A 25,390-nucleotide genomic window follows, 5' to 3' on the forward strand; every position below is an offset into this window, starting at 1 on the left:
CTCGTAAAGTAGACGCTATTATTACGTCGAGTTTACGAGGAAACTATTTTTCCTCGTAAAACCACGTTATGTTACGCGTTTTTACGAGGAAATCGTTTGGTCATTATTTTACGAAGAACTTACGTTGCTTTTTAATTTTCTCGTAAGATACTCGTAAAGTCGACGTAAATTTATGGGAATTAAATTTCCTCTTTATTTTTCCTTGCTATAGTTGTGTTTTCTTGCGGTGCATATACAACCGAAATGAAGTGTTTTGTACTTAATCGTGTGTTTGTTAAGCACGTAGTCAGGGAAGGGGGTGGATTTTATCTTCTTGATATTCAAGATTTAGTGCATTATGCATGCGTGTAAATATATTAAATACATAGTTTCGTAGATTCCACTTAAAGTCCTCGATGATAGATTAAAATAGTGTTGCTACTTTTTTTTTTGGCAAAAATAACGTTGCTACTTGCTAGCTATCTTAGGATATTTTGATATTTTCACCAGATGAAAGAGAGGTTTATATAACAATATCATTGTCTACAATGCAATATGCATCAATGTTTTTAACAATGCCAATATGCGCAAATTTTTCAGAAAAAGATTTGTATGAAATAATCTATCAAAAAACATGCGTTACCTGAAGTGACATGCAAGTGATTAGAGCGTTGATGAGTTCTCACTCGAAGGAATATCAATATAGTATCTGAATGAAAAGCTGACACTATATCTAAAATCAAGAACAAGAATTAAACCATGTTTAACATATTTATCCCAAGAATCAAAGAATTAAATCATTTGTTACATAATTTCGATTTGTAATAAAATAAGGCCTTTGTTGGGCCTAATAATTGTTTTAACTTTACACCGATCCAACCTGGCCCATAAACTCCGCTCGTTTCGTTCAGACGCTGCCCGTAAATCGCTGCAGAAGAAAAACGCGCCATTAAAACGCTAAAAGAAACCATGAGATTGTCTCTTCCAATCAACACTATTATAACCCTGCCCAGACCCATTCTCCTGATTCCTCCTTCTCGCCACCGTAAACCTAACCGTTTCTCAACCGTCGCGTTTCGTGGTGTTTCTCCGAGCCTGTGCCGTTGCTGGTTCTCGACTTTGAAGACGGCGATGACGACGACGACTGTTGGAGGAGAAGATAATCAGAAGCAATCAAAGATCTCAGTCGAGTTGAAGGAGAAGATTGATCTCACTGAGAAGGAGCGGAAGATTTTCGATCGGCTTCTCGGTACTCTCAGGTTCTGCAACCTCGACACGCAGCTTCGCGTCGCCGGTGGTTGGGTTCGCGATAAGGTACTCTCCCGCCGTCTTAGGGAATCGTCGTGGTTGCTCTAGGAGGATTTTTTTGCCATTGAGTGCTACTTTGAGATTCCTATCTTGAGTGATGTTATTATGTTTGTGTTTGCAGCTTCTAGGGAGAGATAGTGATGATATTGACATAGCGATCGACAACATGTCTGGAAGTGAGTTTCTTGATAAGCTCAAGGAATACTTATCTTCTAGAGACGAACAAGTTCAAGGCGACACTGTTATTGAAAGGTCTTCTTCAAACTTTTCTTCCTCACAGTTCTTGATGTTGACTGGTTGATTTTGCTGGCCTTTTGTTTCAGGAATCCTGACCAATCCAAACATTTGGAGACAGCAAAGATGCGCATTTATGACCAATGGATAGACTTTGTTAATTTGAGATGTGAAGAGTATACAGAGAATAGTCGTATCCCTACAATGGTAATGCTCCTTATGTATCTGCTACAAATGCATAACACATCCTATCCCGACGTCAATGTTATATTAGTTTTCGAGAGATGCAAAAGGACCCAACTGCTTGTGCTGCTTACTTTTAAGCTTTTGTTTCTTTGGTTTATTTCAGAAATTTGGCACCGCAAAGGAGGATGCTTACAGGAGAGACTTAACCATAAATAGGTACTCTCATTTTTGTCAAGAACTATAAGTATAGTAGCTGTGATCACCGCATCACTGTATGCAAATGGTAACATTTTTATGATTTCTTAATTTTGACAGCTTGTTCTACAACCTTAACACTGCCTCAGTAGAAGATCTTACAGAAAGAGGTTGCCTTTTAGTGTTCCCACTTCTCAGAATTATTCGTTTCCTGTGATGTTCAAAATAATATAACAAGGAACTGATAAAATTACAGGCATCGATGACCTCAAGTCCGGAAGAATTGTTACACCATTGCCTGCAAAAGCTACGTTTCTGGATGATCCTTTGCGAGTCCTCCGGGCTATTCGCTTTGGTACTGCGTCTTCTTTTTTTTCTTTCTTTTTTTTCATTATATATCATAACACAGTCCATTTCAGATCTTCATTTGAGCTCTGTGGTTATTCTACTGCCGTAACAGGTGCTAGATTTGGTTTTACTCTGGATAATGAACTGAAACAAGCTGCTTCAAGTGAGGAAGTGAGGGTAGCTCTTGGAGAAAAAATTAGCAGAGAGCGAATCGGCAATGAAGTATGTATCTGATCTTCGTTCTTGCTTGATATAGCTGATTTCGCTGCAATTTTTTTGTAGAGGTTTAGCGTTACACAACTTGATTTCTTGGTGCAGATCGACTTGATGATATCTGGAAATGGACCAGTTTCAGCAGTAACGCATCTTTCTGACCTGAAGCTATTTGGGGTTGTCTTTGCCTTACCATCTTCATCCGAGCCTGCACCGTTAGAGAATTGTGGCAGGTTCATCTCATTTCTACTCTTAATACTCAGCAACTTAGCAAACCTGGTTCTGTGAGGTTCATATTCATATTTTGAAAAAAATCACTAACGTGTCTCCGTTTTTCTAGCCTCTGCCAAGCATACTTGGAAGCTATGTGGAGCCTTATTCAAACACCTGGGCTAGGAAAGTTCAGCGTGAGTTATTAGTCTGTCACGATCTCATCTTGTTTTAACTGCTAGAAAAGGAGTTCCCGGTAGATTTTTATTGTTGTATTCTTTGGTTTTAGGGTGAAGTAAGAAGGCTTGCTTTGTATGCTGCACTGTTTCTTCCCTTTAGGAAAACCGTTTACAAAGACAATAAAGGCAAACTGGTACTGTAGTTCCTTACATATCTGAACTCTTGTCATCTTTTCTTTGGTTAACTAAATCTGAGTATGAATATCATAGCTAACAAAACTTGAGCCCTTTTTCTAGATCCCTGTTGTCAACCACATATTCAAATTCTCCTTGAAGCGGAAGACTAGTGATGCTGAAACGGTGAGCTCTGATTATTAGTGTTCAATATCTTAGGCCTTAACTGCTGTAACTACAGGGCGATACTTGTTATGTGTTTCATTTGGTAATAACGGGAAAAAAAAACATTAACATGGTAAAATCATAACCTTCACGGCTTCACCTATGTTTTGCTTTAGATTGTTGGTGTGGTTCTTTTCAAGAGCAGTGTATCTCGTTTGACCATGCCTTTTTAAGTTCGACTACTTTACGACTTTACAGATCTGCGACTATCATAATAACTAAATCCTTCTTCTTCAGGTTATCAACATACATCGTGCTACGGAGAAATTCCTATCGTTGATTGCTTCCTTTCGGTTGAAAAATGACGTACAACTGGACAAGCTTGATTGGGCCACTAATATTCTTGAGCTCTGGAAGTCTATTTCCCTTGGTGATCCAGAGCTCCCAGCAACATCGAAGATAAGAGTACTCACAGGTACTCCTTTGTAGCCGTTATTGTATTGTATTACGCCCACCTAAAAAAGTCGAGAAAATAGTTGAAGAAAAAAGCACTAATTTTATTTTAGTTAATCGATGCCATAGATAATCTCAGCGGTGTCTTTCTGTTACTTGTACAATACTCTGGACATCATAAGTATTACTATCCTCTGTGATTATATAAACTACGAGTAGTATAAAACTGGTGATTTAGTGAACACATTAGATCTCCAACTATATGTATATAACTAAAATGGTATGTTTTGTTACTATTCCAGGGTTTCTTCTTAGAGAAGTCAAAGACTTCTGGCGTGTTGCACTCTTAACATCTCTGTTGTTGAGTACGGTTGACGGCATGAAGGAAGATCAACAAATTGGGCATTTGGATTTCCAACTGGACAAGTTGCGAGAAATCTATCAAACGATCGAGGAAACCATTCGTGAACTGGGTAGGCGTTAGTATGCTTGATAAATCGTAGCATGAAAGATAGATGTTTCCCAAGAGGAGGCAAAAGATGCTAGGGTGTGACTAGTTTATAAAGGCTCCACAAGTCCACATTCGTAATGGTGTTTCTTGGCTTTAACATTACAGGTCTTGATAACATCTGGGATGTAAAGCCTCTGGTGAATGGGAGGGAGATCATGCAAATTGCAGAGCTTAGCGGAGGATCATCCCTCATCCGTGAATGGGTTAGTTAAAAAGGCTTTATTTATTGTGAATCTCTTAACAGTTGAGAATCTTAGCTTCTCTCTAATACATGATGTCGTCCCATTTTCTCTGTTTTTGCAGCAACAGAAACTTCTCACATGGCAGCTAGCTTATCCCAATGGCTCCGCAGAGGAATGCAAAGATTGGATGAGAGAAATACAAGCAAAACGACAACGGACAGAGTGAATTGACTTTAGAATCTGATGCCTCTTTGTGCTATGTAGTCTTTAAAATCATTCGACATTGTAGCTTTAGTTGAATCTCAGATTCGAGCGAACTAAACCCAAAAAAAAAATAAGAATGAAACCAACATGGACAGAGAGGTTATATACATATCATCAATCCTTATTGGCTAATAGATAGCTTTCCAAGGATTTGATGCGTAGACAGAACATTAAAAGCAAAAGAATCCTAGTGAACCAAACCGGACCTAGAGAGTCCATGGTGTCTGCTCGAATCTTTGGTCTAACATTCTTCAAGCGAGTGTGCAGAGGCGAAATGAGATGATGAACCTTCTGATGCCCTGGAGAGCGAAGAGTTGAACTGATGACTTGTTGATTGGACAAACCCAGGGGACGCATTGCGTGGGCTAGTCTGATATGGTAGCATCATCTCGTTGAGAGATGCTATGTTCGAGTAAAACGGTGAGTCCAACGAGCCTATACAGGTGATGTATGATCTCTGCGTTGAAGACCGCAACGGGGAGGCTGCTTGTTGCCTGAAATCCGCAGATATATGGCTGACATGAGCGGAAGAAGACCTGAAAGATAGCTGACTGTAGGACGAGCTCGTGGGCAAAAGTGAGGATCCCACAGGAGGGTCTATATGCACTAAAGATGATCCTGCAAGGAGCGGTGTGCTCTCTGAAGCTGATGGCTCGTCCGTGCTTATTCTTGCATCCTGTTTACACACTGGGCAAAACGTTCTCCATGATGTAAGCCACACGTCTACACAAGTGGCATGAAACTCTGTGAAACACCAAAAGGATCATAAGTTGGTTTGTTTCTAACAAGCTATAGAAAGTTTTAAGTTTCGCGTATACTTAACTGTGACAGCAAGGTAAGACCCTGAGCTTCTCTCCAACACTGTAGTCTTCGAGGCAGATAGCGCAAGACAGAGCTGTTGTGATGTATCCGCGCACAGAAGTGAATGTAACACTCGGCATTGCTTTTACCGTTCTACTGCTCATTCCATGGAACTGGGATGCATCAGTTATAGGTGATGTACAACGTCTACAGATGTAAATACAAGTGGTCAGAACAACAAACATGCCCAACGATACAACCAATGCTGTGGTCGCGAACAACGACAACCCGGAGTCCTCTAAACTAGGGACCAGCATGACTCTTGTTTCTGCCATGCCAGCGTATTTCTTGAGTGTTTCTCCTGCTGCTTTCGCCACAAAAACCGCTTGAATGTTTATACCATACTCGTCTCCTTCCACTGAAAAAGATCCCAAAATCAAGATTTGTGGCATCGATTCAATATTTAGATACTTTGTTTAGTACAAGATATTACTAGCTAATAAGAAGTCGCGGTCCACATCGTCATGGACAATGGCAGCTTTGAAACCGGTTTCCTGAGCGTTTCTGACTTTGTGCTCAAAACTGCAGCCTCCTTTCATGATCAACACGAAAGGGAAAGTACCGTTAGTACTCTGCTTCGGTTTATTCCTCAACTTTTGGCAAGCGTCAAGAGGATCAGCCACGTAAAGGACTCCGGTTTCTACCGTAGCCTCTTCTGATGGAGCTGGAACGCAAAACTTTTATCAGCATTAGCGAAGTTTAGCAAATTATATATACAACAGATCACATACATGTGCGTGTGTCAGTGAGTGGTGGAAGTAAGGAAAAACTCACAGAAATCACCTTCCATGTCTTCGAAAGACTGAGTGATGTTGGAATTCATCAAAACGACTGTGCCTGCATCTACCCATGAAACAATGAAAATGTGTAATATCAGGAGCACCAGAGCAACAAGATTCATCGTCTGCTTCCCTTGCACAACTCGGTTTGAGGGGCTAATGGATTGAATGCTTTACTTTTGGTTATGAAATATAATCATAACTTATGTTCTTCTCAAAATTAAATAGTTATTTAGTGGTTTTTAATATATGCTAAAATTTGGTAGTATTCAATTATTGACTTTTAAAACTTGTGGATTGTTAAGTAAACATAACTAAATTTTTATACTTAAGAACCACTTTTTAATAAATATATTTTGTTTTTAATATCTGAACATTCATATTTGAATTTTAGGTATTCTATAGGAGACAATTTAGCTAGATTTGAGAATTAACTAAAAGTATGTAATCAATCCAACTTTCACATTTGACACTCAAAAAAAAGTCCAGCTCTCATTTATATCAAAAATCTAAATAATGACTAGTTTTTTTTCTCTGTCATCAACATATATAATACACCCAGACCCGGCCCAATAATAAAGGATTCCAGTTATTGGGCCTGATCCATTTTCGAAAAATTTCGTTGGGCATACGTCATTTGATAAAGTTTTATTTATTGTCTCCTCTCGAGTCGTTTTCCAATCTCCATCAATTAATGTATTACATAGCAATTTGCACCCTGTGCTTCTTTCTCTATATTTTAGTGGAAAAAAAAACTGAATAAAGTTTGTGAAACAATAGATTTACAGCTGAATGTTTCTCTGTATTATTAATCATAAAGTGTTTCCTTTATATAGGGAATTACAAGATAGATAAAAGAAAAGATTACAGATCATAAACATAAACGAAAAGGGAAATCCTAATCATACAATGAAAATAAAATTGAGTTTCCTTTTCTCATAAACCATGTAGCCGTCTCTCTCTCTCTAAGTCTCGCGGCCGTCGCCTCTTTCTCTAGGGTTGGGCCGTCTCTCTCTCTAAGTGTATGAACATCCATCAATTGATTTATAACACTTCCCCTTGGATGCCATAACCATACAGAGATTGTAATACGCTTAATGTTGCCTCATTAAAACCTTATCAGGAAAACCCAGTGGGACAAAACCATGATGAAGAAAAAAGATTACAACACGTACTACTCCCCCTGATGTGAACCTCAGTGGAGGTCTTTCAGCCTACGCATCCCAATCTGATGTGTGAGCTTCCTGAACGTGCAGGTCGGAAGTGCCTTAGTGAATAAATCGGCCGAGTTATCACTTGACCGTACTTGAGTTATCACTTGACCGTACTTGGATCACTTTGACCTCTCCGGTCTTTTGCAAATCGTGGATAAAGAAGAACTTAGGCAAAATATGCTTTGTCCTGTCCCCTTTGATATAACCATCTTTGAGCTGAGCAATGCAAGCCGCATTGTCCTCGAAGATAACAGTCGGCTCTTTGCACTCGACCATCCCACAATCTGATCTGATATGTTGGGTCATCGACCTCAACCAAACGACCTCGCGGCTGGCCTCATGAACGGCTAGTATTTCCGAATGATTGGATGATGTGGCCGCGATGATCTGTTTCATGGAACGCCATGATATGGTCGTACCTACATGTGTAAAGACATATCATGTCTGTGATCGAGTCTGATGTGGATCTGATAGATAACCAGCATCAGCAAAACCAACTAAACCATCTTTGTTATGGTTAGTATAATATAGACCCAAGTCTTTCGTTCCTTGCAGGTAACGAAGAACATGTTTTATCCCGTTCCAGTGCCTCTGGGTCGGACATGAGCTAAACCTAGATAGTACGTTCACGGTAAAGCTTATATCAGGCCGTGTGTGAGTTGCCAAGTACATTAAAGCTCCTATGGCACTGAGATATGGCATTTCGGGACCAAGGACATCCTCATCGTCCATCTTGGGACGGAAGGGATCAGTGTCCAGGCCGAGTGATCTCACGACCATGGGACTGGTCAGTGGATGGCAATCGGCCATATTAAACCTCTTGAGTACCTTTTCAGTGTATGCCATCTGATGCACAAGGATCCCATCATTTATGTACTCAAGTTGTAATCCCAAACAAAATTTTGTTTTCCCGAGATCTTTCATCTCAAATTCTTTCTTAAAGTATTCAACCGTTTGGGAAATCTCTCCAGAGGTTCCAAGGATGTTCAGATCATCAACATATACTGTTATGATCACGAACCCTTGATTTTCGAATTTCTTAATGAAAATACTTGGACTGATAGGGTCATTTCTATATCCCTCTTTTACTAGGTACTCACTGAGTCTATTGTACCACATCCGTCCGGATTGTTTCAGTCCATAAAGAGATTTATTCAACTTAATACAATGTTGTTCTCGAGAACTCTCTTTGTTTTTCAATTCTATACCTTCTGGGACTTTCATATAGATTTCATTATCTAGTGAACCATATAGGTATGCGGTTACAACATCCATTAACCGTAAATCTAGACCTTCTCTCACGGCCAGACTTATTAAAAATCTGAAGGTCGTAGCATCCACCACAGGGGAGTATGTCTCCTCATAGTCTATTACTGGTCTCTGTGAGAATCCTTGTGCAAAAAGTCGGGCTTTATACCTCACGACTTCACCATTCTCATTTCTTTTCCTCACAAAGACCCATTTGTATCCAACTGGTTTGATATCATGAGGTGTCCGGATTATTTGGCCAAATACACCTCTTTTTCTCAGTGATTCTAATTCCACTTTTATGACTTCTTTCCATTCAATCCAATCTGGTCGTTGCATGCATTCATATATAGACGTGGGTTCATGATCCTCATTATCCATAAGTTCAAGTGCTACTTCATAAGCAAATAAATCATCAATGTCGACATGTTTTCTGTTTCATTGTTTTCCAGACAAGACATAGTTTATTGAGATCTCATTATTATCTGGACCATCAGTACCATGAAGCAAGGCGTCCCAAGCAACATTATTTGGCACATCAGGGCCGGCCACATAAGTGGCATCAGGTCCGGCCATGTCTAAAGCCGTAGGGTTGGACGCGGCCACATCACGGGCTGGATCGGCCGCGGCCATGTCTGGTGTCTTATGAACCTCGGTTTCATTTTCTGCACCTTTCTTTGTTTTCCGAGGGTTCTTATCTTTGGAACCTATTGGTCTACCACGTTTTACACGTTGTCTAGACTCTGTAGTAACATGATTGTGTCCTTCTTGAACATCAATTCTTATTGGTGCATTAGTAACTGGTATGTATGACTTAGTCACACTTTTCGGGTCAGCAAAGGAATCTGGCAATTGATTAGCTAGCTTTTGTGAATGAATTATCTTTTGAACTTCTAGATCACATTCTTGAGTTCGAGGATCTTGCCAAGATATGGATGTTTGATTCCATGAGATTTCTTTTACCATTTTACTACTATCTCCCCCTAATGTTGGAAGTTCGGATTCATTGAAATGACAATCCGCGTATCTGGCCTTAAACAAATCACCCGTAGTTGGCTCAAGATACATTAAAATCATGGGGGAATCAAATCCAACGTATATCCCCATCTTCCTTTGAGGTCCCATCTTTGTTCTCTGTGGTGGAGCTATTGGAACACAAACGGCACAACCGAATGTCCTAAGATGGGATACGTCTGGCTCATGACCCGTAAGTAATTGTAATGGGGAATACTTATGTTCAATTGATGGCCTGATGCGTATGAGCTCAGCTGTGTGAAGGACCGCATGTCCCCACGCTGAGACCGGAAGTCTCGACCTCATGAGTAATGGTCGAGCTATGAGCTGTATGTGTTTTATAAATGATTCGGCCAAGCCGTTTTGTGTATGTACATGTGCCACGGAGTGTTCCACACTTACCCCCATGGACATACAATAATCATTAAATGCTTGGGAAGTGAACTCACCAGCATTATCAAGACGTATAATCTTTAAAGGAAAATCTGGAAAATGAGCTCGTAATCGAATTATCTGAGCAAGCAACCTGGCAAATGCCAAGTTTCTGGTCGACAGGAGACAAACATGCGAACATCTAGTGGACGCATCTATGAGGACCATGAAATATCGAAATGTCCCACAAGGTAGGTGAATTGGACCACAGATGTCTCCTTGAATTCTTTCCAGAAAGTTTATAATCTCCTTAGTGACTTTGACTGGTGATGGCCTAACGATTATTTTCCCTTGGGAACAAGCAACACAAGATAGGTGCTTAGGGATAATTCGTTTCTCTTTAAGAGGATGGCCGTTTGAGTTCAGGATCAATTTATGTATCATGGTCGAACCGGGATGGCCAAGCCGGTCGTGCCATAAAGTGAAGTTGTCGATTGCCTCTTTGTTAAAAGTGGCATTGGCCTCGATCATACTGACTTTAGCATGGTAAAGACCAGTAGATAGTGCGGGAATGGATTCTAAAACTTTCATATTGCCATGGACGATTTCAAAGATTTGAAGGGATTCTTTGTTTCCTTCGCCCGTGGTTTCAATATGAAAGCCATTTATTCGAATGTCTTTAAAGCTTAGTAAACTTCTCTTAGATTTGGGTGAATACAAGGCAAATAACAAATGTCGAAATCAATCTTCAGTCTTTAAGACAATATGAAGTTTCATAATCCATAAGATCGTCCTTCTCATGATTGAAGTCAAGTTCATCATCTTGATAAGTCATATGGTCTCATGATTCTTCCCTTTCAAACTCTCTTGATAGAGATCAACTAGATGCTTGGGAGTCCTACAAGTCTTAGCCCAATGATTACTCATTCCACACCTATGACACACAGATTAGTCGAGTGTTGAGGTTTGAAAGAAGATCCACGGCCGCGACCATGGCCTCTTCCAAATGAGCCACGATCACGTCCATGATCTCGTCCATTCTGATTCCCTCGTCTGCGGCCAAAGGAACTTCAGCCACGGTCACGTCCGTTTCTACTTCCTCGACCACGGCCATGATAGTCGTTTCTTTGGACATGGTGGGGATCTTTATTGTCCTCATTGGTGTGTGCTTCAGGTGGTGCTGCTGAGCCAACAGGTCTCATCTCACTGTTTCTCATTAATAATTCATTATTCTGCTCAGCAAGCAAGAGACAAGAAATAAGATCAGCATAGGTCTTAAAACCTTTCTCACGGTACTGTTGTTGTAACAGTACATTGCTTGTGTGGAAAGTGGAAAAGGTTTTCTCAAGCATATCCTCATCCGTAATACTTTCACCACAAAGTATTGGCCGGGTTGTACTCGTCCACGGACTTATAGTCTTGAATTCTTAGATCTCTCCAATCAGACCGAGCCTTAGGTCAGATCACCGTTCTCTGGTGATCATATCTCGATTTCAATTCGTTCCAAAGATCTAGTGGATTCTCAATGGTTAGATATTGATCCTTGAGACTCTCAGCTAGATGATGACGAATGATCAAGATGGCTCTGTAACGATCCTTCTCATTAGGATTACTGTTCTCGGTGATACATTCACTGAGACCCTTGGATTTCAGGATGATCTTAGCATCGAGCGCCCACTGAAGGTAATTGTCTCCAGATAGATTAAGGGCAGCGAAATCAAGGTTGTTGATTTTCGACATCTGAAATCATAGATTAATATTTTAGATCTTTGGTAATAGTTTTAAGTTTAAACGATTAGGGTTTTAGGTTCAAACAATCAAACAATGCCTCACGGCCAAGATCTATGCCTTACGGCCAATGAGTAAGCCGCACTGCCAAGTTAAGCCACACGGCTATGGATGCATTCGGTTCACTCTTATGCATTTAGTTTGTTATGTAATTGCAATCCTAACATGGTTTCTATCAGTTCATACATGATGCAATCAAAACACACAAACACTCGGCCAAGCAAAAGAACAAGCCACACGGCTATTTGATTTGATTCAATGCCATTCCTAGAATAAGTTATAAGTGTAATTGCAATTAATCAAAGTGATCAAGTTAAGGTATGAATGCAACAAGGCCGCACGGTCACGAGTATGATCAGATCTAGAACAATTAACCTAGAATGCAACAAGGCCACACGACCACAATTCAGATTCGATTTCAAAAGTAATCTAGACTAGGGTTTCAGTTTAAACAAGTCAAGCAATCTCAATTTATTCAGATTCAAGTTTAAACAATCTTAATTAATAGTTGTAGGTGATCAATCAATCAATCAAGATTCAATTTTAAACAATAAAAATCGATTTTTCAATTTTAGAGTTTTAGGAATTTGATTTGATCTTAGATCAAAGGAGTTTAATTTTGAGATTCAAAACCTTCAAGGTTCTGATTTTAATTGATCAATGGATCAAATCTCGATTTTTAGGGTTTGGATCGAACTTATAGAGCTTCGATTTACTCATAGGGGATTGATCTATTATCCTATGGCTTTCATCTTTTAGAGATTAGGTTTTTTAGGGTTTCAATCTTTACAAAACAGCCAAATTCGATTTCATGTTTTCAAAATTCGAATTACCTTTAGGTTTTGAAGATTGTAGAACCGGACCACCAAGAGAACCTCGAGCTGGACGATCGGACGCGAGCTGGAACGAGCTGGAACGGTCGCGTGCTGAGGCGTGAACTGGAACGGGACGCGTCTGATCGGGAACGCGAGCAGGCTGCTTCCTATCGGGTCGCGAGCTGGCTGATCGGGGAACGCGAGCTGCAGCTGTCCGGGATGCAAGCTGAGAACGGATGGGGTCGTCTGAGCTGAGATCGGATGGGGCTGAGACGGGAATGCTTGCTGGAACGAACGGGACTTGATCGGGTTAGGGTTTAGGTGCGATCAGATTAGGGTTAGATGGATCGCCGGCTAGTTTAGGGTTTAAGGGTTTTGCGATTTTGGCTCAGAGAGTTTTGAAACTATCGTGCTGATAACCTGTTGTGAAACAATAGATTTAGAGCTGAATGTTTCTGTGTATTATTAATCATAAAGTGTTCCCTTTATATAGGGGATTACAAGATAGATAAAAGGAAAGATTACAAGTCATAAACATAAAGAAAAATGGAAATCCTAATCATACAAGGAAAATGAAATTGAGTTTCCTTTTCTCCTAAACCATGTAGTCGTCTCTCTCTCTCTAAGTCTCGCGGCCGCTGCCTCTCTCTATAGGGTTGGGTCATCTCTCTCTAAGTGTATGGGCCGGTTATGGACCGGACCGGTTATGTACATCCATTAATTGATTTATAACAAATAATGACTTTTCTTTTAGATTTTTTTTTTCTGCATGGAACCATAATTCTCATTCTTTTTCTATCAACTATATAAAATTATATAAAAATTTGCGTTTGAACTTACATATTGATCCTTATAACATGAAAACACCAACACAGACGCAATTACGCAAATAAACAATCGTGGCCTAAGAACATGATTGTTGGGAAGTTCAGAGGCGGACCCACGTTATAGAATAGCGGGTCATCTGACACATGTTTAATTTTATATCTTTGTGTTTGTATAACAATTAATGGAAAAGTTTGTAGCTGACTTGGTCTTTTCCTTTACAGCTGACACACTTTTTTCCGGTTCAATTCCAGCCTCTTACATTTTTATTGTTTATTTTTTTCTATATGAATTATGTGACACCCCTTAAAATCAAACTTGGGTCCGCCACTGAAGAGGTTCTTAGGGTGGGGTTCTTAGCGGAATATAAGAACCCTACTTTAAGAACCCTCCCATAATCATGGTCTAAGTAGTTGTTCGGTTTCGTTCTCAGTTTAAAGTCTCATCATGCGCGTTTGTTATTTGAATGTGGTTTATAGAAGACAGTAATAATATTTACGTTTTCACCAAACGGAGCCAAACATTTCCATCTGCTTTTTTCGAACAACATTGCGTCTGCATGCGTTTTTCTTCATCTATCTCTCTCAGCTGTTCTATGTCTGAACTAGGAGACAGCTGTTATAACACTCTTATGGCAAAGATATCATTAAGACATTAATTTTCAAACTACCTAATTGCCTCTTTCTTTATACACTTTAGTACACTTGTCTCTCCATACGTGTGTCGACAAGTCAGTGAAGTCACACACATTACAGTACCTTATTAAAACCAGCCTATATATTTTTACTGTAAATTTACTCTCATTTCATGTATTTAAGCTTGATTTAGATTTCAGTGAACAAGGTTTGAATTTTCCTCTTCGTCCTTGCATAATAAATTAGATATATCCTCAAAGACCAATCAAAACTGTTGCATCAAACACCAACACTTTACAGCAAAACTCAATCTAATATCTGTGATTTATGTCTAGTCCAGCGATTGCATGTGATACCTATCCAACATGAGTTTTTTTTTCACTCAACAAAAGAAAAGAGGAAGAAGACAAAATAGCTACATTGTGTCTATATAAAGAACCATCCACAGCTTCTATTTTCACAAACTACTTCAAAACCGACAAGATGGAGAAGATGAAAGTGGTGGCTTTTGTTATGCTCATCTCTCTTATTCTGCTTTCTCAGGTAAAAATGATCAAAACATTTTTCAAGATTTAGCTTCTCTTTGTTGCAAACATACTAACTAAAAACACTGAGACGTTCTTGTCTGATTCTTTCACAGGTACTTGCAGATCTATCTTCATCCAGCAACGCTGAAACCTCCTCTGTTACTCAGGTAAAACTGACACAAACATTCCAAAGAGTAAAATAAATTCGGTTTGATTCGAGTAAATTTAACATTCATTCTCAAAAAAAAATCGGTTATTTGTGTTGCTTATAGATTCAGACGAACGAGGAGAACCAAGTGGAGGCATTTAAGAGGACATACCATCATCGTCCACCATTCAGTTAGTAACATTCTAAGTCTTCTTCTTTTATTTTGCCAAACGACGTTTTGATTAATGCATGAGACAAATATTTGCAGATTGTGGGTATGCGTGCGCGAGGAGATGCAGAGAGACGTCGAGGAAGAAAGTGTGTTACAGAGCTTGTGGAAGTTGCTGCGCCAAGTGCCAGTGCGTGCCGCCCGGAACCTCAGGCAACACAGCATCATGTCCTTGCTACGCTAATCTCCGTACTCACGGCAATAAGCTCAAGTGTCCTTGAGTCTAAAAAACCGCTATGTTACTTGCCCTGATCATCTATACTATGTTGTTGCTTCTTTAGTATCTTGTGTGAGCTTATTTCCCATTATGTTATTATCATTATTCAGAACATTGTATCAAAATTCCGAATAATAAGATGAGTGATTTTATTGTCAAGAGTTACAAAACAGAAAACAAGTTTCATATTCATAATAATAACACAAAATGTCCTTACAAAAATAACATAAGAGAGACGAGGGGGAGTTCTTGGTTTATTGGTTTTTCGTCACCGTTTCTTGGACTTAACCGCGACAACGCCTTTATAGAGCTTAACGCGATCCTTCAACGCATCACGTCGAGGCCGAGCCACCTTATTGTTGGGATCAAACAACAAAACCTCTTCAAACGCTTTCAACGCCAAAGGCAGCTCCTTCTTCTTCTCATAAGCATCTCCAAGGTTGTTCCAAGCCGTTACATAACCAGGCTGAATCTTCACCGCCATCTCAAACTGAGCGATTCCTTTGTCCAGTTTATCCTCTCGGACATAACTCACTCCAAGAGCGTTGTAGACCTGTCTCGAGAATTGTACTCATCATTTGTACTTGCTGGAAACAGTGCGTGCTTGTGTGTGTAAATTTGTATTATTACCTGAGCAAGATCTTGATCGTCACCGTCCCATTTCTGGATAGCTTGAAGCAAGAACTTGTTGGCTGCAGGATAAAATTTGCGTCTCAGCATCACTGCACCTAGCTCAAAGAGCTCTGTTGCACTTGCATCCCCGCTCCTAACTTGCTCCTTCAGATTATTCAGACAAATACAACAACCATATAAAACAGTTTTGATCAGTCTAATAACAGTGGTTTGCTAAAAACATTCGAGAGACATCAAATACTATTTCATCAGTTCTCTACTGGTCTTCCATCATCTGATGTATCTTACTCTAACACAAAGGTTAATACTTGGGATCACAATCAATACCTGTAGTTCTTTGGCAGAGAGGTCAAGCTCTCTGCGGACAAGTACTTGACGAATCACATAGAAAGTACCAACTCCGAGCAAACCCAGTAGCAACAGCAAGTAAGAAAGCTGAATACCTAATTCAAACAACTCTCCAACTTCGTAAACCGGTTCATGCTTCACAATTTCTGCAGCTGCTGCCAGCTGTGGATAAGCAGAGACCATCAACAAGCTCTGGCCCAGCAGAAAGGTAGATCCTTTGCTTGCTAGCTTCTTCAAAGAAGGTAAGCCTCTAGCAGCAAGTTCTGCAGATCGAATAGCCAAAGTCCTTCCATGTATCTGCCTTCATCCACAAGTTTTACAAAACATGGAGGAAGATTAGCCAATGAATTCTCTAATATTGCAATAAAGTCAGATTCTTTGAGAGAAATTTGGAGTCTTTACCTGTAAAGAAATCGTTTTGGGATGGAACTTGAGCGACACAGAGGAAGAAGAAGGGAGAATCTGAGAATGGTGGAGGTAGAGGCGGTGAATGGGTGGAGACGATGAAGATAGCGTATGGAGAAGCATGTTCGATGAGATCATAAAGGTCCCGATGAGATTACTCTGAAAGTTTGAAATCCACGAGTGTGCGTGTTTGTTGTGTGTGTGTGTGTGTGGTGAGGAAGATGAAGATAAGGCCCACCCACGTTACTCTTCGGGTTTCCGGGTTTACCCCGCCCGGACTCTCTCTCTCTCTCCTTATTAAAATTTTAATCTGCACATTTTATTTATTTTTTTTAGAAAAATTCTTTAGGATAGCATTTTTTAATTTTTTGTTACCAAAATAGCCATTAATAAAAAAAAATGACCAAAATTTTTTTTATTAAAAAGGTAAAATTGTATTTTTACCCTAAAGTTAAAAATGTACTTTTACCTTAGGGTTAACTAATCTATACTTATAGTTTAGAGTTAAGGAGTGGAGTTTTGGGGATAGTGTTTCAAATTTTAAAAAATAAAAAATAAATTTTAAAAATTTCAAAATAAAAAAGGTATTTTAGTCATTTTCATTTTCGTAGGTTATTTTTATGACAAAAACTTAAAAAAAGTTATTCTAGAGAATTGCCCTTATTTTTATCCTCTATAAATTAAAAATCAAAGTGTTTATTATCTTTTTGTGCTCTATTTTTTTTTGTAGTGTGAAAACTATATTGCAACAATAGAATCAGCTTTACAATCAGATTGCGTCCTGAACTGATGGTGGTCTATACCTGACTAACGTTATTAATAAGACACTAGTTATAGGTTTTAATCCGAATATTAAATTCAGATCTGCAGATCAGGAGCTCGTGAAGAATTAATGTACTAAACTTGTGTGTGTTTGATCTGTTGTAGGAGACAATTTCTTCATCAGGATCTTACGGTTGAAAGAACCAGTCTGTAGCTACACTCACCAAAGATAGTATCAGCCTAGCTCATCCTGACATTAGCTTTTGTATTTGTGAGGAAAATTGTACGTGAAGCCGATGTAATAGCTAAAGAGGCTTATAACTGAAGGTAAACATAAGGCATCTTAAAAAAAAAACACAAGGTATCTTGGATGACGCAAAACTCAAATCACTCTATGTATGCATAACTACGAGTAAGGTAACATAATGCATTTTTGGAATTTTAAATAGTATTTATTTACATTACATGTATACCTCAACTCGGTTCTTATACACTTGACTAAAAAAAAAGAAAACCATCAAAAATAATTATTCTTCTAGATTAATTATAACATTTTATGTTTTATTTTGAAACAAATAACAATACAATTCTTCTTGTGTGAGATATGACTGAAAGATCCAAAACAATGAAGTGGTAATAATGAAGCCTTGAAGGTGGCAAAAGGTGAAATATACTCCAAATTGAAATTTTAGTTACAAAAAAGGAACATAATGGGTTTAGGTACAATATAAACCAACACACCCCAAGGAGATGAATTTCCTTTTTTCTCTTTATGTAGGATTTGCACAATAACACTACAGTTTTATGAGAGTTACATAGCCACTGAAACACTGCTAAAACTTTAATGAAATCCCATAGCCCCAGTTTTGAAAGCTGGAGCATCCGGTGGCGGCGAAGGCAACACGGTTAAAGCCAATATGCCACTCACCGCGGCCGCAATTGCTCCTAGCACAAACGCCGGAATGTTTCCACCATGGAATAGTTCATCGAATGGTCCACCCCCCACAGATACCACCATCTACGTTTTAATGAAACAACAAATACATATCAGGATGTGAACATTTTTTTTTGTAAATAATTAAATAAAACTGATCTCAAACGTTTTTTTTTACCTGTGGGACGACAATAGCCAGATTCAGAACACCTAGAGAAAGTCCTGTTGAGATGAAACATACAAATCTTTAGTTTCAAATTATTATTGCATATTCCGTATGGTCGATGAAACCCCATGTATTAATATCGGTGACTTGTAAAATCATCTCAATAAGTGTTTTTAAAAAAAAAAAATTGAGATGACTTGTAAAAATCATATCAATAAGTTATTAAATTGCGAATCTGTACGTATTAAATGCATATAACTTTTTTTTAGGTCCCAACACTTTAAGAAGACTGTAGACTTACATTATCCAAAACAAAACGCGTGATTAATTTAAATAAATGACTCAATATAAAAAATTTACCTTGGCCGGCACCAGAATTGGTTGAAAATATGGAAGCTAGTGCAAAAGGAATACTGAACGTAATCTGCAATTAATTAAAATTTGAAAAAGACGGTCAAAATAAGCTATTAATTATTATTTTTCCGATAAACAAAAAGTTAATACCAATAATTGACTAACGTACACAAAAACATTTTCTGTAAAACACACAAAAAAACAAAACTAAGAGAGCATTACCGCTTGGGGAATACCGAGAACAGCAAAGAGAGTTAAAGCACCAGCGGTGACGTTACCAGGCGGTCCTGTTTTAGCACCGCCGTGATCTCGCCGGTGATTCTCCGCCTGTTTAGTCACCACAACAGTCATGGCCAAGCAAATAGCAAGGATGAAGTTAACAGCTCCCCAAAGCCGTTTTGCTCCACCCATTTTGCGACCAACCCATTCAACACCAAGAGACATGAAACCAAGAACAATCGCGTTAAGCATAAGCCCCAACGCACCAGCTCTAACTCCGTCGTTGTAAAGCTTTTTAGAGGCCACCGATGCGGTTGCGTCTGAGTTTCCTCCGTACACCTCACGGCCCATCCAATCAGTGTCGAAGAGGAGGAAAGGGAACCAAGCGATCCAGTTCAGTGCAGTGACTATAAGAAGCATCCACATCGGTCTTTTCAACTCCTTGAACGCTCCGAAGATCTCTCCGAAAAACGGAACGCTCGAGGGTTTCCCGTCTGCGGTTGGCTCAGGGGTCCATGGCTTCTCCGTCACGTAACATAGAGACATGAACGTGACCAAGAGGAGTAGCGTTATGGAGAGGAAAAAACACGTTTTGAGGTTTGCGCAGTAGAGATCGCAGGACTTGGTCATCGTGAAAGGGACAACTTTGTAGAGGTTCTTGTAAGAACCCGCCGCGTATCCCAAAACGTTTCCAACCGCCATGAAGAACGAGAAAAACGCGTTTGCGGTCCGCGTTTTCTTTGCGTTTCCCGCGGATAGATCAGCCAAGAAAGCGCGGCATGGTCCTTGGAGAGTGTTGTTCGCCACGTCGAGAATCCAGAACCCGAGGGCGAAAATCGCGATAGCTCGCGTTCTCGGCGGTTTGTCAAGTTGATCACCCATGCTGTGACCTATATCGGCGGCGTAACCGATAAGGAACACGGCGACGGTGACTAAACCGGCTCCGGCGACGATAAAAGGACGACGACGGCCGAATCTTGAGGTGCAACGGTCACTGTGGTAACCGACGATGGGCTGAACAAGCATACCGGAGATTGGGCCACAGAGCCAAATCAGAGAAGCCCATTTATGTGGGATCCCGAGTAGCTGCACGTAAGGAGTTAGCAGAGATAGCTGTAAAGCCCAACCGAACTGTACACCGGCGGCGATGGAGGACACCGATATGATCTTACGGAGAGCCGCCGGCTGATCAAGCTCAGACGTCTGCATCTCCAACGCCGCGGAACCGTTGGAACCTTTCTCCATTTAGTAGAAAAAGAAGAAACTAAACTTTTGTTTTTAAAGGGTATGTGTTTTGTTTTTTTTTTCGGTGGTGTTACCGATGGTTGTTGTGGTTGAGAAATAGGGGAGAGTGAAGAGTTATTTATAGGAGGAGAGGGATAGGATTATCCGAAGAGGAGACAAGTTAAGAGAGTTGAAGCATCGAAAAGAAAAATAAGATGTCTCTTTAGTGTAGGGTACAGTATTGACACGTGTCCGTCTTATATTAAATTTTCTGTTTTTATTTTATTTTTTCTCCTTTTTAGCGTCATACTAGTATTAATTTCTGTATTTGGAAGTTAAATTCTTTGTTATCGTGATTTCACCTTTTAGCATCAGCATTGAGAAAGTAACCTCTCGCATTTATAATAATAAAAGAGTTTTAAAAGAAAGAAAAAGTGCAAAATGGGAAGAATTGTTTCTTTAAGAACCTCTACTAAACATGTATGAGCCATATGTCAATCTATAAATGGCTTTATTATTTTATACTTATGTTTAAATTTTAATTATAAAGTCAAATTATATGAGTGTTAAATACATATATTAGAATATTGGAAATTATCCTTATAATAATATGCTCTTACTGTTGCCAAAAAAAAAATGCTCTTACTATCTATTGATATGGACATTCGATTCTCTCTGGCACTTTACTTTCGTTTCACCTTTTTAATTACTTTTATAAAACTGAAAATTAAATGAAAATATATATCTTAAAAAACATAAACCGAGAAATTCGGATAGAGAAAAGTCAGAAATGATATGTAAGAGCATATACTATGTTGATATATATATTCGGATTGAAACTATTTTGAGATTTTTAAATTAGGTAAAGAGAAAAAAAGAATATAACTTTCAAATTTCGATCCAAGCGAGTGGCAATAGAATATTTTTTGGTGTTACACTATTTTAATAAACTATTATTAATTCATTTAAATATCTACTAAAAGAGATGTTAAAATTATTAGAAAACAAACAAAATGATTAATTAATAATCTTTTATTAAAAATAGTGCAACACCAAATAGAAAACAAACGAAATGATAAATTAAAACATCTCTTTTTGTAGGTATTTAGATGAATTCATTATAGTCTGGACGGTTATATATCCGTATTTTACTCTTCTATGTGACTAATAATCAATTATTTTGTTACAATGGTGTCAATCATACTTAAAAAAGTATTAAATACCTTGAAATATACATATGTATAGTTGGTGTATCATTAAATGTATGTATATATAATCACCATTTATTTTAAAAAATCATAAATTTATGTTTTCAAGATATTTTACAAATATATTGTGAAGAGAATGAAGACAGAGAATAGTAACATTTGGCAACCACATAAAAAAAATATTTTGACAGAAGGCTTTTGAAGAAAATCAATATGGTTTTGGAAAAATGATAAAGTAGGTTGTCTTAGATTTTCAAGGCAGTTTGACTATATATTTTCTTATCCCACATTTAAATGAAGATAAGCAGGCATATCTGGGTCTTATTAAGATATTAGTATCACATGTTTGTCGATTTGTTCTTTTATCTCCGGAGTCTCGCACCTATAAGCAACGTTGTGCACTCACTGGTAATTGAGATGTGATTGTGTAATGAGTTATGGATTTCGTAGTTCTTTTTTTTTTTGCATGATTTTGAAATATGTTTTAAACCAAAATATACATATCATAGGACTATTAGTCTTAATTTGTCAAAATAATCAGTTTCAAAATGATCCATGTTTTAAAAAAGAAAGTGTTTATTTTTAAAAAAATTTCAATGCATGTTTATTTAGTAATACTAGTAATTTTAAATTTTAATTTAATTGTGTTTTTGAATGTTGATTGGCTAAAATTATGAGAAATAGTTAATCCCAAAATAATGCATTCAATATTTAATATGTGTGTAAAAATACCAAAACATACATTATTTTAAAAGGGAAGAAGTATAAAATAAAGAAAATGTTATAAAAATATATATATAATAGAAAGATTAAAGTTAAAATAGAGCAAGCGAAGTAGAGGACGATAAGTCAAAGAGAAAAACTAGACAGAAAATTGTTGTTTTGGTTAAAAAAGAAGATTTAGATAATATAATTGTTGTTGTTAAAAAAAAAGATAATATAATTGTAAATGTTTATCTGAAGACGATTTTTTTTTTGTTAATCTATCACAAGATCGATAAATTGCAGACGAAACTTGATTGTTTTGATGTTGTAAAATGATGTAGACTTAGATTTGGTAAATATATATGTCCTGTAGATTATTGAAATATTGTGATGGAAATATTTTTGTTAGTGGGTAAAATTATTCACATATATAGCCTTCTGATAGATCATATATAATCTGTCCACATTCAAGCTATTTTTCCAAATACAGTGGCTTTATGTTTTGTCAGTTCACGAAGTTAACATATTTTGTTTCGATAAAATGAAAACAAATTGAAGTTCAAAAATAAATAAAGAAGATTTTTTTTTTTGAAAACAAACAAATAAAGAAGATTGCACCCACTAACATATAACCCAGCTCATAGAAGGGGAAGAACGAATTTAACAAAATCTGGTAAATGTCTCCCACGAAACAAAGTGGATACTGTATCATTGCAGTTCATATGCAAATGATTTCATGGTCCATTATAATAATAATTCAACGCAAATGTGTGTGTGAAATTAATATGAAACCACATTTATTAATCAATAAAATCAGATGAGAAATTATAATGGCCTTATATTTTTTATTTTGGGTGAATGCTTGTAGTTTTATTAATTCCAAAACATTAGGGTTGGGGATTGGGACCCCTTAAAGAAGGTTGTAGTTAGTTTGCGTTAAAAGATTTGTGCTTTGTTCCATCATTATGCACCCGTAGTTGGCAATGACTCGGCAACATGGGTTTTGCCTCGATTTTTTCTTACGCTTCTTAATTCTTTAAAATTTCTTATATGAGAAGAGTCAAAACATATACATCACCAGATCTAATAATCTTTTTTAATCGTTTGAATAACATGAATAAGATGAAGAGAAAAATCCAGTCTTGAGGTTGGTGGCTAGGATAAACATAGATCTACTAATATCGAGACTTTTAAGGTACGTATTCCTACAAGAAAAAAATCACTTTAGTACGAGCATTTGATTCAGAAATATGGAAATTGAAAAACTACATCATCCGTTTCATTTTATTGGCTTTTTAAGTTTATGCACACAGATTAAAAAAAATATTTAATTTTGCATATTTCTAAAATGAAAACATCATTACCTATATACCTAACCATATTTCAACCAGTAAAAAAGTAAAATGGAAAATATTATTATTAAATTTTGCATTGAAAACATAAAATGACACTTAAAATGAAACAAAATTTTAACTCTAAAATGACATATTATACGAAACGGAGGGAGTACTATTTATATATTATAAATTAATAAACAACATTAATATAAAAAGCACTCCGACGTACGTAGGGCAAACATAAATAATAAATTACACTCTAAAGAATATTTGCATTTTTAACTCGAAAATCAATTTGACCGAAAAACGAAAATCTAAATATTTTGAAGAAAAGTTGTAGATAATTCAATAAATTATGTATCAGAGATTTCGAGTGACGTGGTGTCGACTAGTTCTAGGGATCAACAACCTTATGGCACTGATGGAATAAAGAGGAAAGAGAAGTTATTAACTCATTGACTTCAGTAAACTATCCATTAACTATTTCTCTGATTCAATATTTAAGTTTATATTTATATCCAATTGTCTGTTTATATTTAAGGTTTGTATGCGTTTCACTAAGATGTTATCACTTGAGTTGACTAAAGGTTTTCTTCTGTTTTCAACTAGTCCGATATTCCCAATGCTATTATCCTTAACTGAATGATTTTTTCAAGCTCTGAAAATATACATCCATAAAACAAGGCCTTTATTACGTATATAACAAATTTACTTGTGAAATTTCAAGATAATTTTTTGTTGAATAATATTTTAAAACAAGTTAAAATCACAAGACGTGTACTCTTTAGTATGAAACGGAGGGAGTAGAAGTTAACACCAAACTCCACCACGATAACAAAAGGGAATATCACAGCTAAAAAATCATTAAAGAAAGGAGAAATCAAATACAAACTTGGATAATTAAAAGACAAATTAAGATAAAGGATTAGGAATGGTCGGTAGAAATAGAATAATTAACGAATTTCTGAAAAAAGAAAAAGAAAAAGAGCAAGACACGTCATTAATGAGAAGAGTGACGATCACGCGCCCTCGAACAAACGGAGAAGGTTGGTTACGTGCACTCGCAGATAAACAAAACGAAAGAAAGAAAAACGGTTAGACTCAGTTAATGACTCATTAGTCAAAGAAAGGAGTGGGGTCACTCGGAGACTTCATTGACTTCAAACACAAATTGTAAAAGACAAAGAGTCTCTAACATTTGACTATTGTGTCATAAGTAACGGCTAACCGACAAAAGTGTTCGTATTTACATACGTTACCGTGGGTTAGTTACGCACTCAGCTTGGTTTAACTTCTAGTTTTGTTTTTAGGGTCTTAATCCAAATGATGCTGAAGCTAGCAAATTCGAGTGGTTGAATGTTAGAATCACGTTGACCAATCACATTTCTCATGTTGAAAAATAATTAGCATTGAATAGGTGGTACAAACCTTAGCACGATAAGCTTAACAGTTTCTCTTCTTAAATGTCGTTTGTACAACATTCTATTTTGTACCACCTACTATGATATATTGCTGCATGGGTGGTGGCCAAAAAGACGGTGCATGTTTTACCATTTTACAACACTCTAGTTTGTTCCACCTATACGTATAGGATGGTGGCCAAAAAAGACGGTGCATTAGTTACCAACTTACCACAATTGTAAGGAACATTAATCAAATCGTCAAAAAAAGTTGCACAAAAAGAAAATCTTTGTAAAAATTAGACGATTGTGGAAATTAATGATATATTGGATATACTAAAAATGAATCTATATTCAAAATTTTAAGTTAGTGAATGAAATCAATCTGAAATTAATGCCTATAGAGTTAGAAATAAAAGCAG

At 37.5% G+C, this 25,390-nt stretch overlaps 5 protein-coding genes across 6 annotated transcripts; 2 read left to right on the forward strand and 3 right to left on the reverse strand.

Moving 5' to 3' along the window:
* The first annotated feature begins 913 nt into the window (after positions 1-913).
* On the forward strand, positions 914-4,710 carry LOC106402249 (tRNA nucleotidyltransferase cca2). Its single transcript, XM_013842944.2, has 15 exons — positions 914-1,293; positions 1,409-1,539; positions 1,611-1,728; positions 1,871-1,923; positions 2,023-2,072; positions 2,159-2,257; positions 2,363-2,472; positions 2,569-2,696; positions 2,804-2,870; positions 2,963-3,046; positions 3,150-3,212; positions 3,489-3,666; positions 3,947-4,117; positions 4,261-4,358; positions 4,459-4,710. Exons 1-15 carry the CDS (start codon positions 949-951, stop codon positions 4,561-4,563), a joined length of 1,800 nt encoding a protein of 599 aa, XP_013698398.1. The 5' UTR covers positions 914-948; the 3' UTR covers positions 4,564-4,710.
* On the reverse strand, positions 4,628-7,379 carry LOC106398706 (receptor homology region, transmembrane domain- and RING domain-containing protein 3). Its single transcript, XM_022697178.2, has 4 exons — positions 6,237-7,379; positions 5,896-6,126; positions 5,425-5,820; positions 4,628-5,345 (listed from the first exon to the last, which is right to left on the reverse strand). The coding sequence occupies exons 1-4, from the start codon at positions 6,361-6,363 to the stop codon at positions 4,843-4,845; spliced, it is 1,257 nt and encodes a 418-aa protein (XP_022552899.1). The 5' UTR covers positions 6,364-7,379; the 3' UTR covers positions 4,628-4,842.
* A 7,117-nt stretch (positions 7,380-14,496) lies between these two features.
* Positions 14,497-15,432, forward strand: LOC106401328 (gibberellin-regulated protein 9). Its single transcript, XM_013841828.3, has 4 exons — positions 14,497-14,695; positions 14,793-14,846; positions 14,952-15,018; positions 15,096-15,432. Exons 1-4 carry the CDS (start codon positions 14,636-14,638, stop codon positions 15,275-15,277), a joined length of 363 nt encoding a protein of 120 aa, XP_013697282.1. The 5' UTR covers positions 14,497-14,635; the 3' UTR covers positions 15,278-15,432.
* Positions 15,399-16,937, reverse strand: LOC106401327 (tetratricopeptide repeat domain-containing protein PYG7, chloroplastic). Of its 2 annotated transcripts, none has more exons than XM_013841826.3 (4): positions 16,657-16,937; positions 16,234-16,551; positions 15,904-16,050; positions 15,399-15,826 (listed from the first exon to the last, which is right to left on the reverse strand). In XM_013841826.3, the coding sequence occupies exons 1-4, from the start codon at positions 16,795-16,797 to the stop codon at positions 15,542-15,544; spliced, it is 891 nt and encodes a 296-aa protein (XP_013697280.1). In that variant the 5' UTR covers positions 16,798-16,937; the 3' UTR covers positions 15,399-15,541. The 2 variants fall into 2 exon arrangements, with proteins under 2 accessions (XP_013697280.1, XP_013697281.1); XM_013841827.3 differs by having other exon boundaries at positions 16,234-16,555; positions 16,657-16,893.
* Positions 16,938-18,135: 1,198 nt separating this feature from the next.
* On the reverse strand, positions 18,136-20,408 carry LOC106400948 (sucrose transport protein SUC2-like). The gene is given in 4 exon segments (NM_001316121.1): positions 18,136-18,439; positions 18,534-18,577; positions 18,882-18,945; positions 19,098-20,408. Coding segments are annotated over 4 exon segments (1,527 nt in total). The 5' UTR covers positions 20,340-20,408; the 3' UTR covers positions 18,136-18,262.
* Between the last annotated feature and the right edge of the window lie 4,982 nt (positions 20,409-25,390).

Source organism: Brassica napus, chromosome C5 (assembly GCF_020379485.1).
Source record: "Brassica napus cultivar Da-Ae chromosome C5, Da-Ae, whole genome shotgun sequence".
Classification (NCBI taxonomy): Eukaryota; Viridiplantae; Streptophyta; class Magnoliopsida; order Brassicales; family Brassicaceae; genus Brassica; species Brassica napus.

Bases quoted from the DNA above. Each gene is read 5' to 3' on its own strand.
- LOC106402249 (XM_013842944.2), top strand. From the start codon at position 949: ATGAGATTGTCTCTTCCAATCAACACTATTATAACCCTGCCCAGACCC. The intron at 1,540-1,610 runs GTCTTCTTCAAA...CTTTTGTTTCAG, and splicing joins GGCGACACTGTTATTGAAAG to GAATCCTGACCAATCCAAAC. The intron at 3,047-3,149 runs GTACTGTAGTTC...CCCTTTTTCTAG, and splicing joins AAGACAATAAAGGCAAACTG to ATCCCTGTTGTCAACCACAT.
- LOC106398706 (XM_022697178.2), bottom strand. From the start codon at position 6,363: ATGAATCTTGTTGCTCTGGTGCTCCTGATATTACACATTTTCATTGTT. The intron at 6,127-6,236 runs GTGAGTTTTTCC...TTTGCGTTCCAG, and splicing joins AGACATGGAAGGTGATTTCT to CTCCATCAGAAGAGGCTACG. The intron at 5,346-5,424 runs GTTAAGTATACG...GGTGTTTCACAG, and splicing joins GGTCTTACCTTGCTGTCACA to AGTTTCATGCCACTTGTGTA.
- LOC106401328 (XM_013841828.3), top strand. From the start codon at position 14,636: ATGGAGAAGATGAAAGTGGTGGCTTTTGTTATGCTCATCTCTCTTATT. The intron at 14,696-14,792 runs GTAAAAATGATC...ATTCTTTCACAG, and splicing joins CTCTTATTCTGCTTTCTCAG to GTACTTGCAGATCTATCTTC. The intron at 14,847-14,951 runs GTAAAACTGACA...TGTTGCTTATAG, and splicing joins AAACCTCCTCTGTTACTCAG to ATTCAGACGAACGAGGAGAA.
- LOC106401327 (XM_013841826.3), bottom strand. From the start codon at position 16,797: ATGATCTCATCGAACATGCTTCTCCATACGCTATCTTCATCGTCTCCA. The intron at 16,552-16,656 runs GTAAAGACTCCA...GGATGAAGGCAG, and splicing joins CCAAAACGATTTCTTTACAG to ATACATGGAAGGACTTTGGC. The intron at 16,051-16,233 runs GTATTGATTGTG...AATAATCTGAAG, and splicing joins TCTCTGCCAAAGAACTACAG to GAGCAAGTTAGGAGCGGGGA.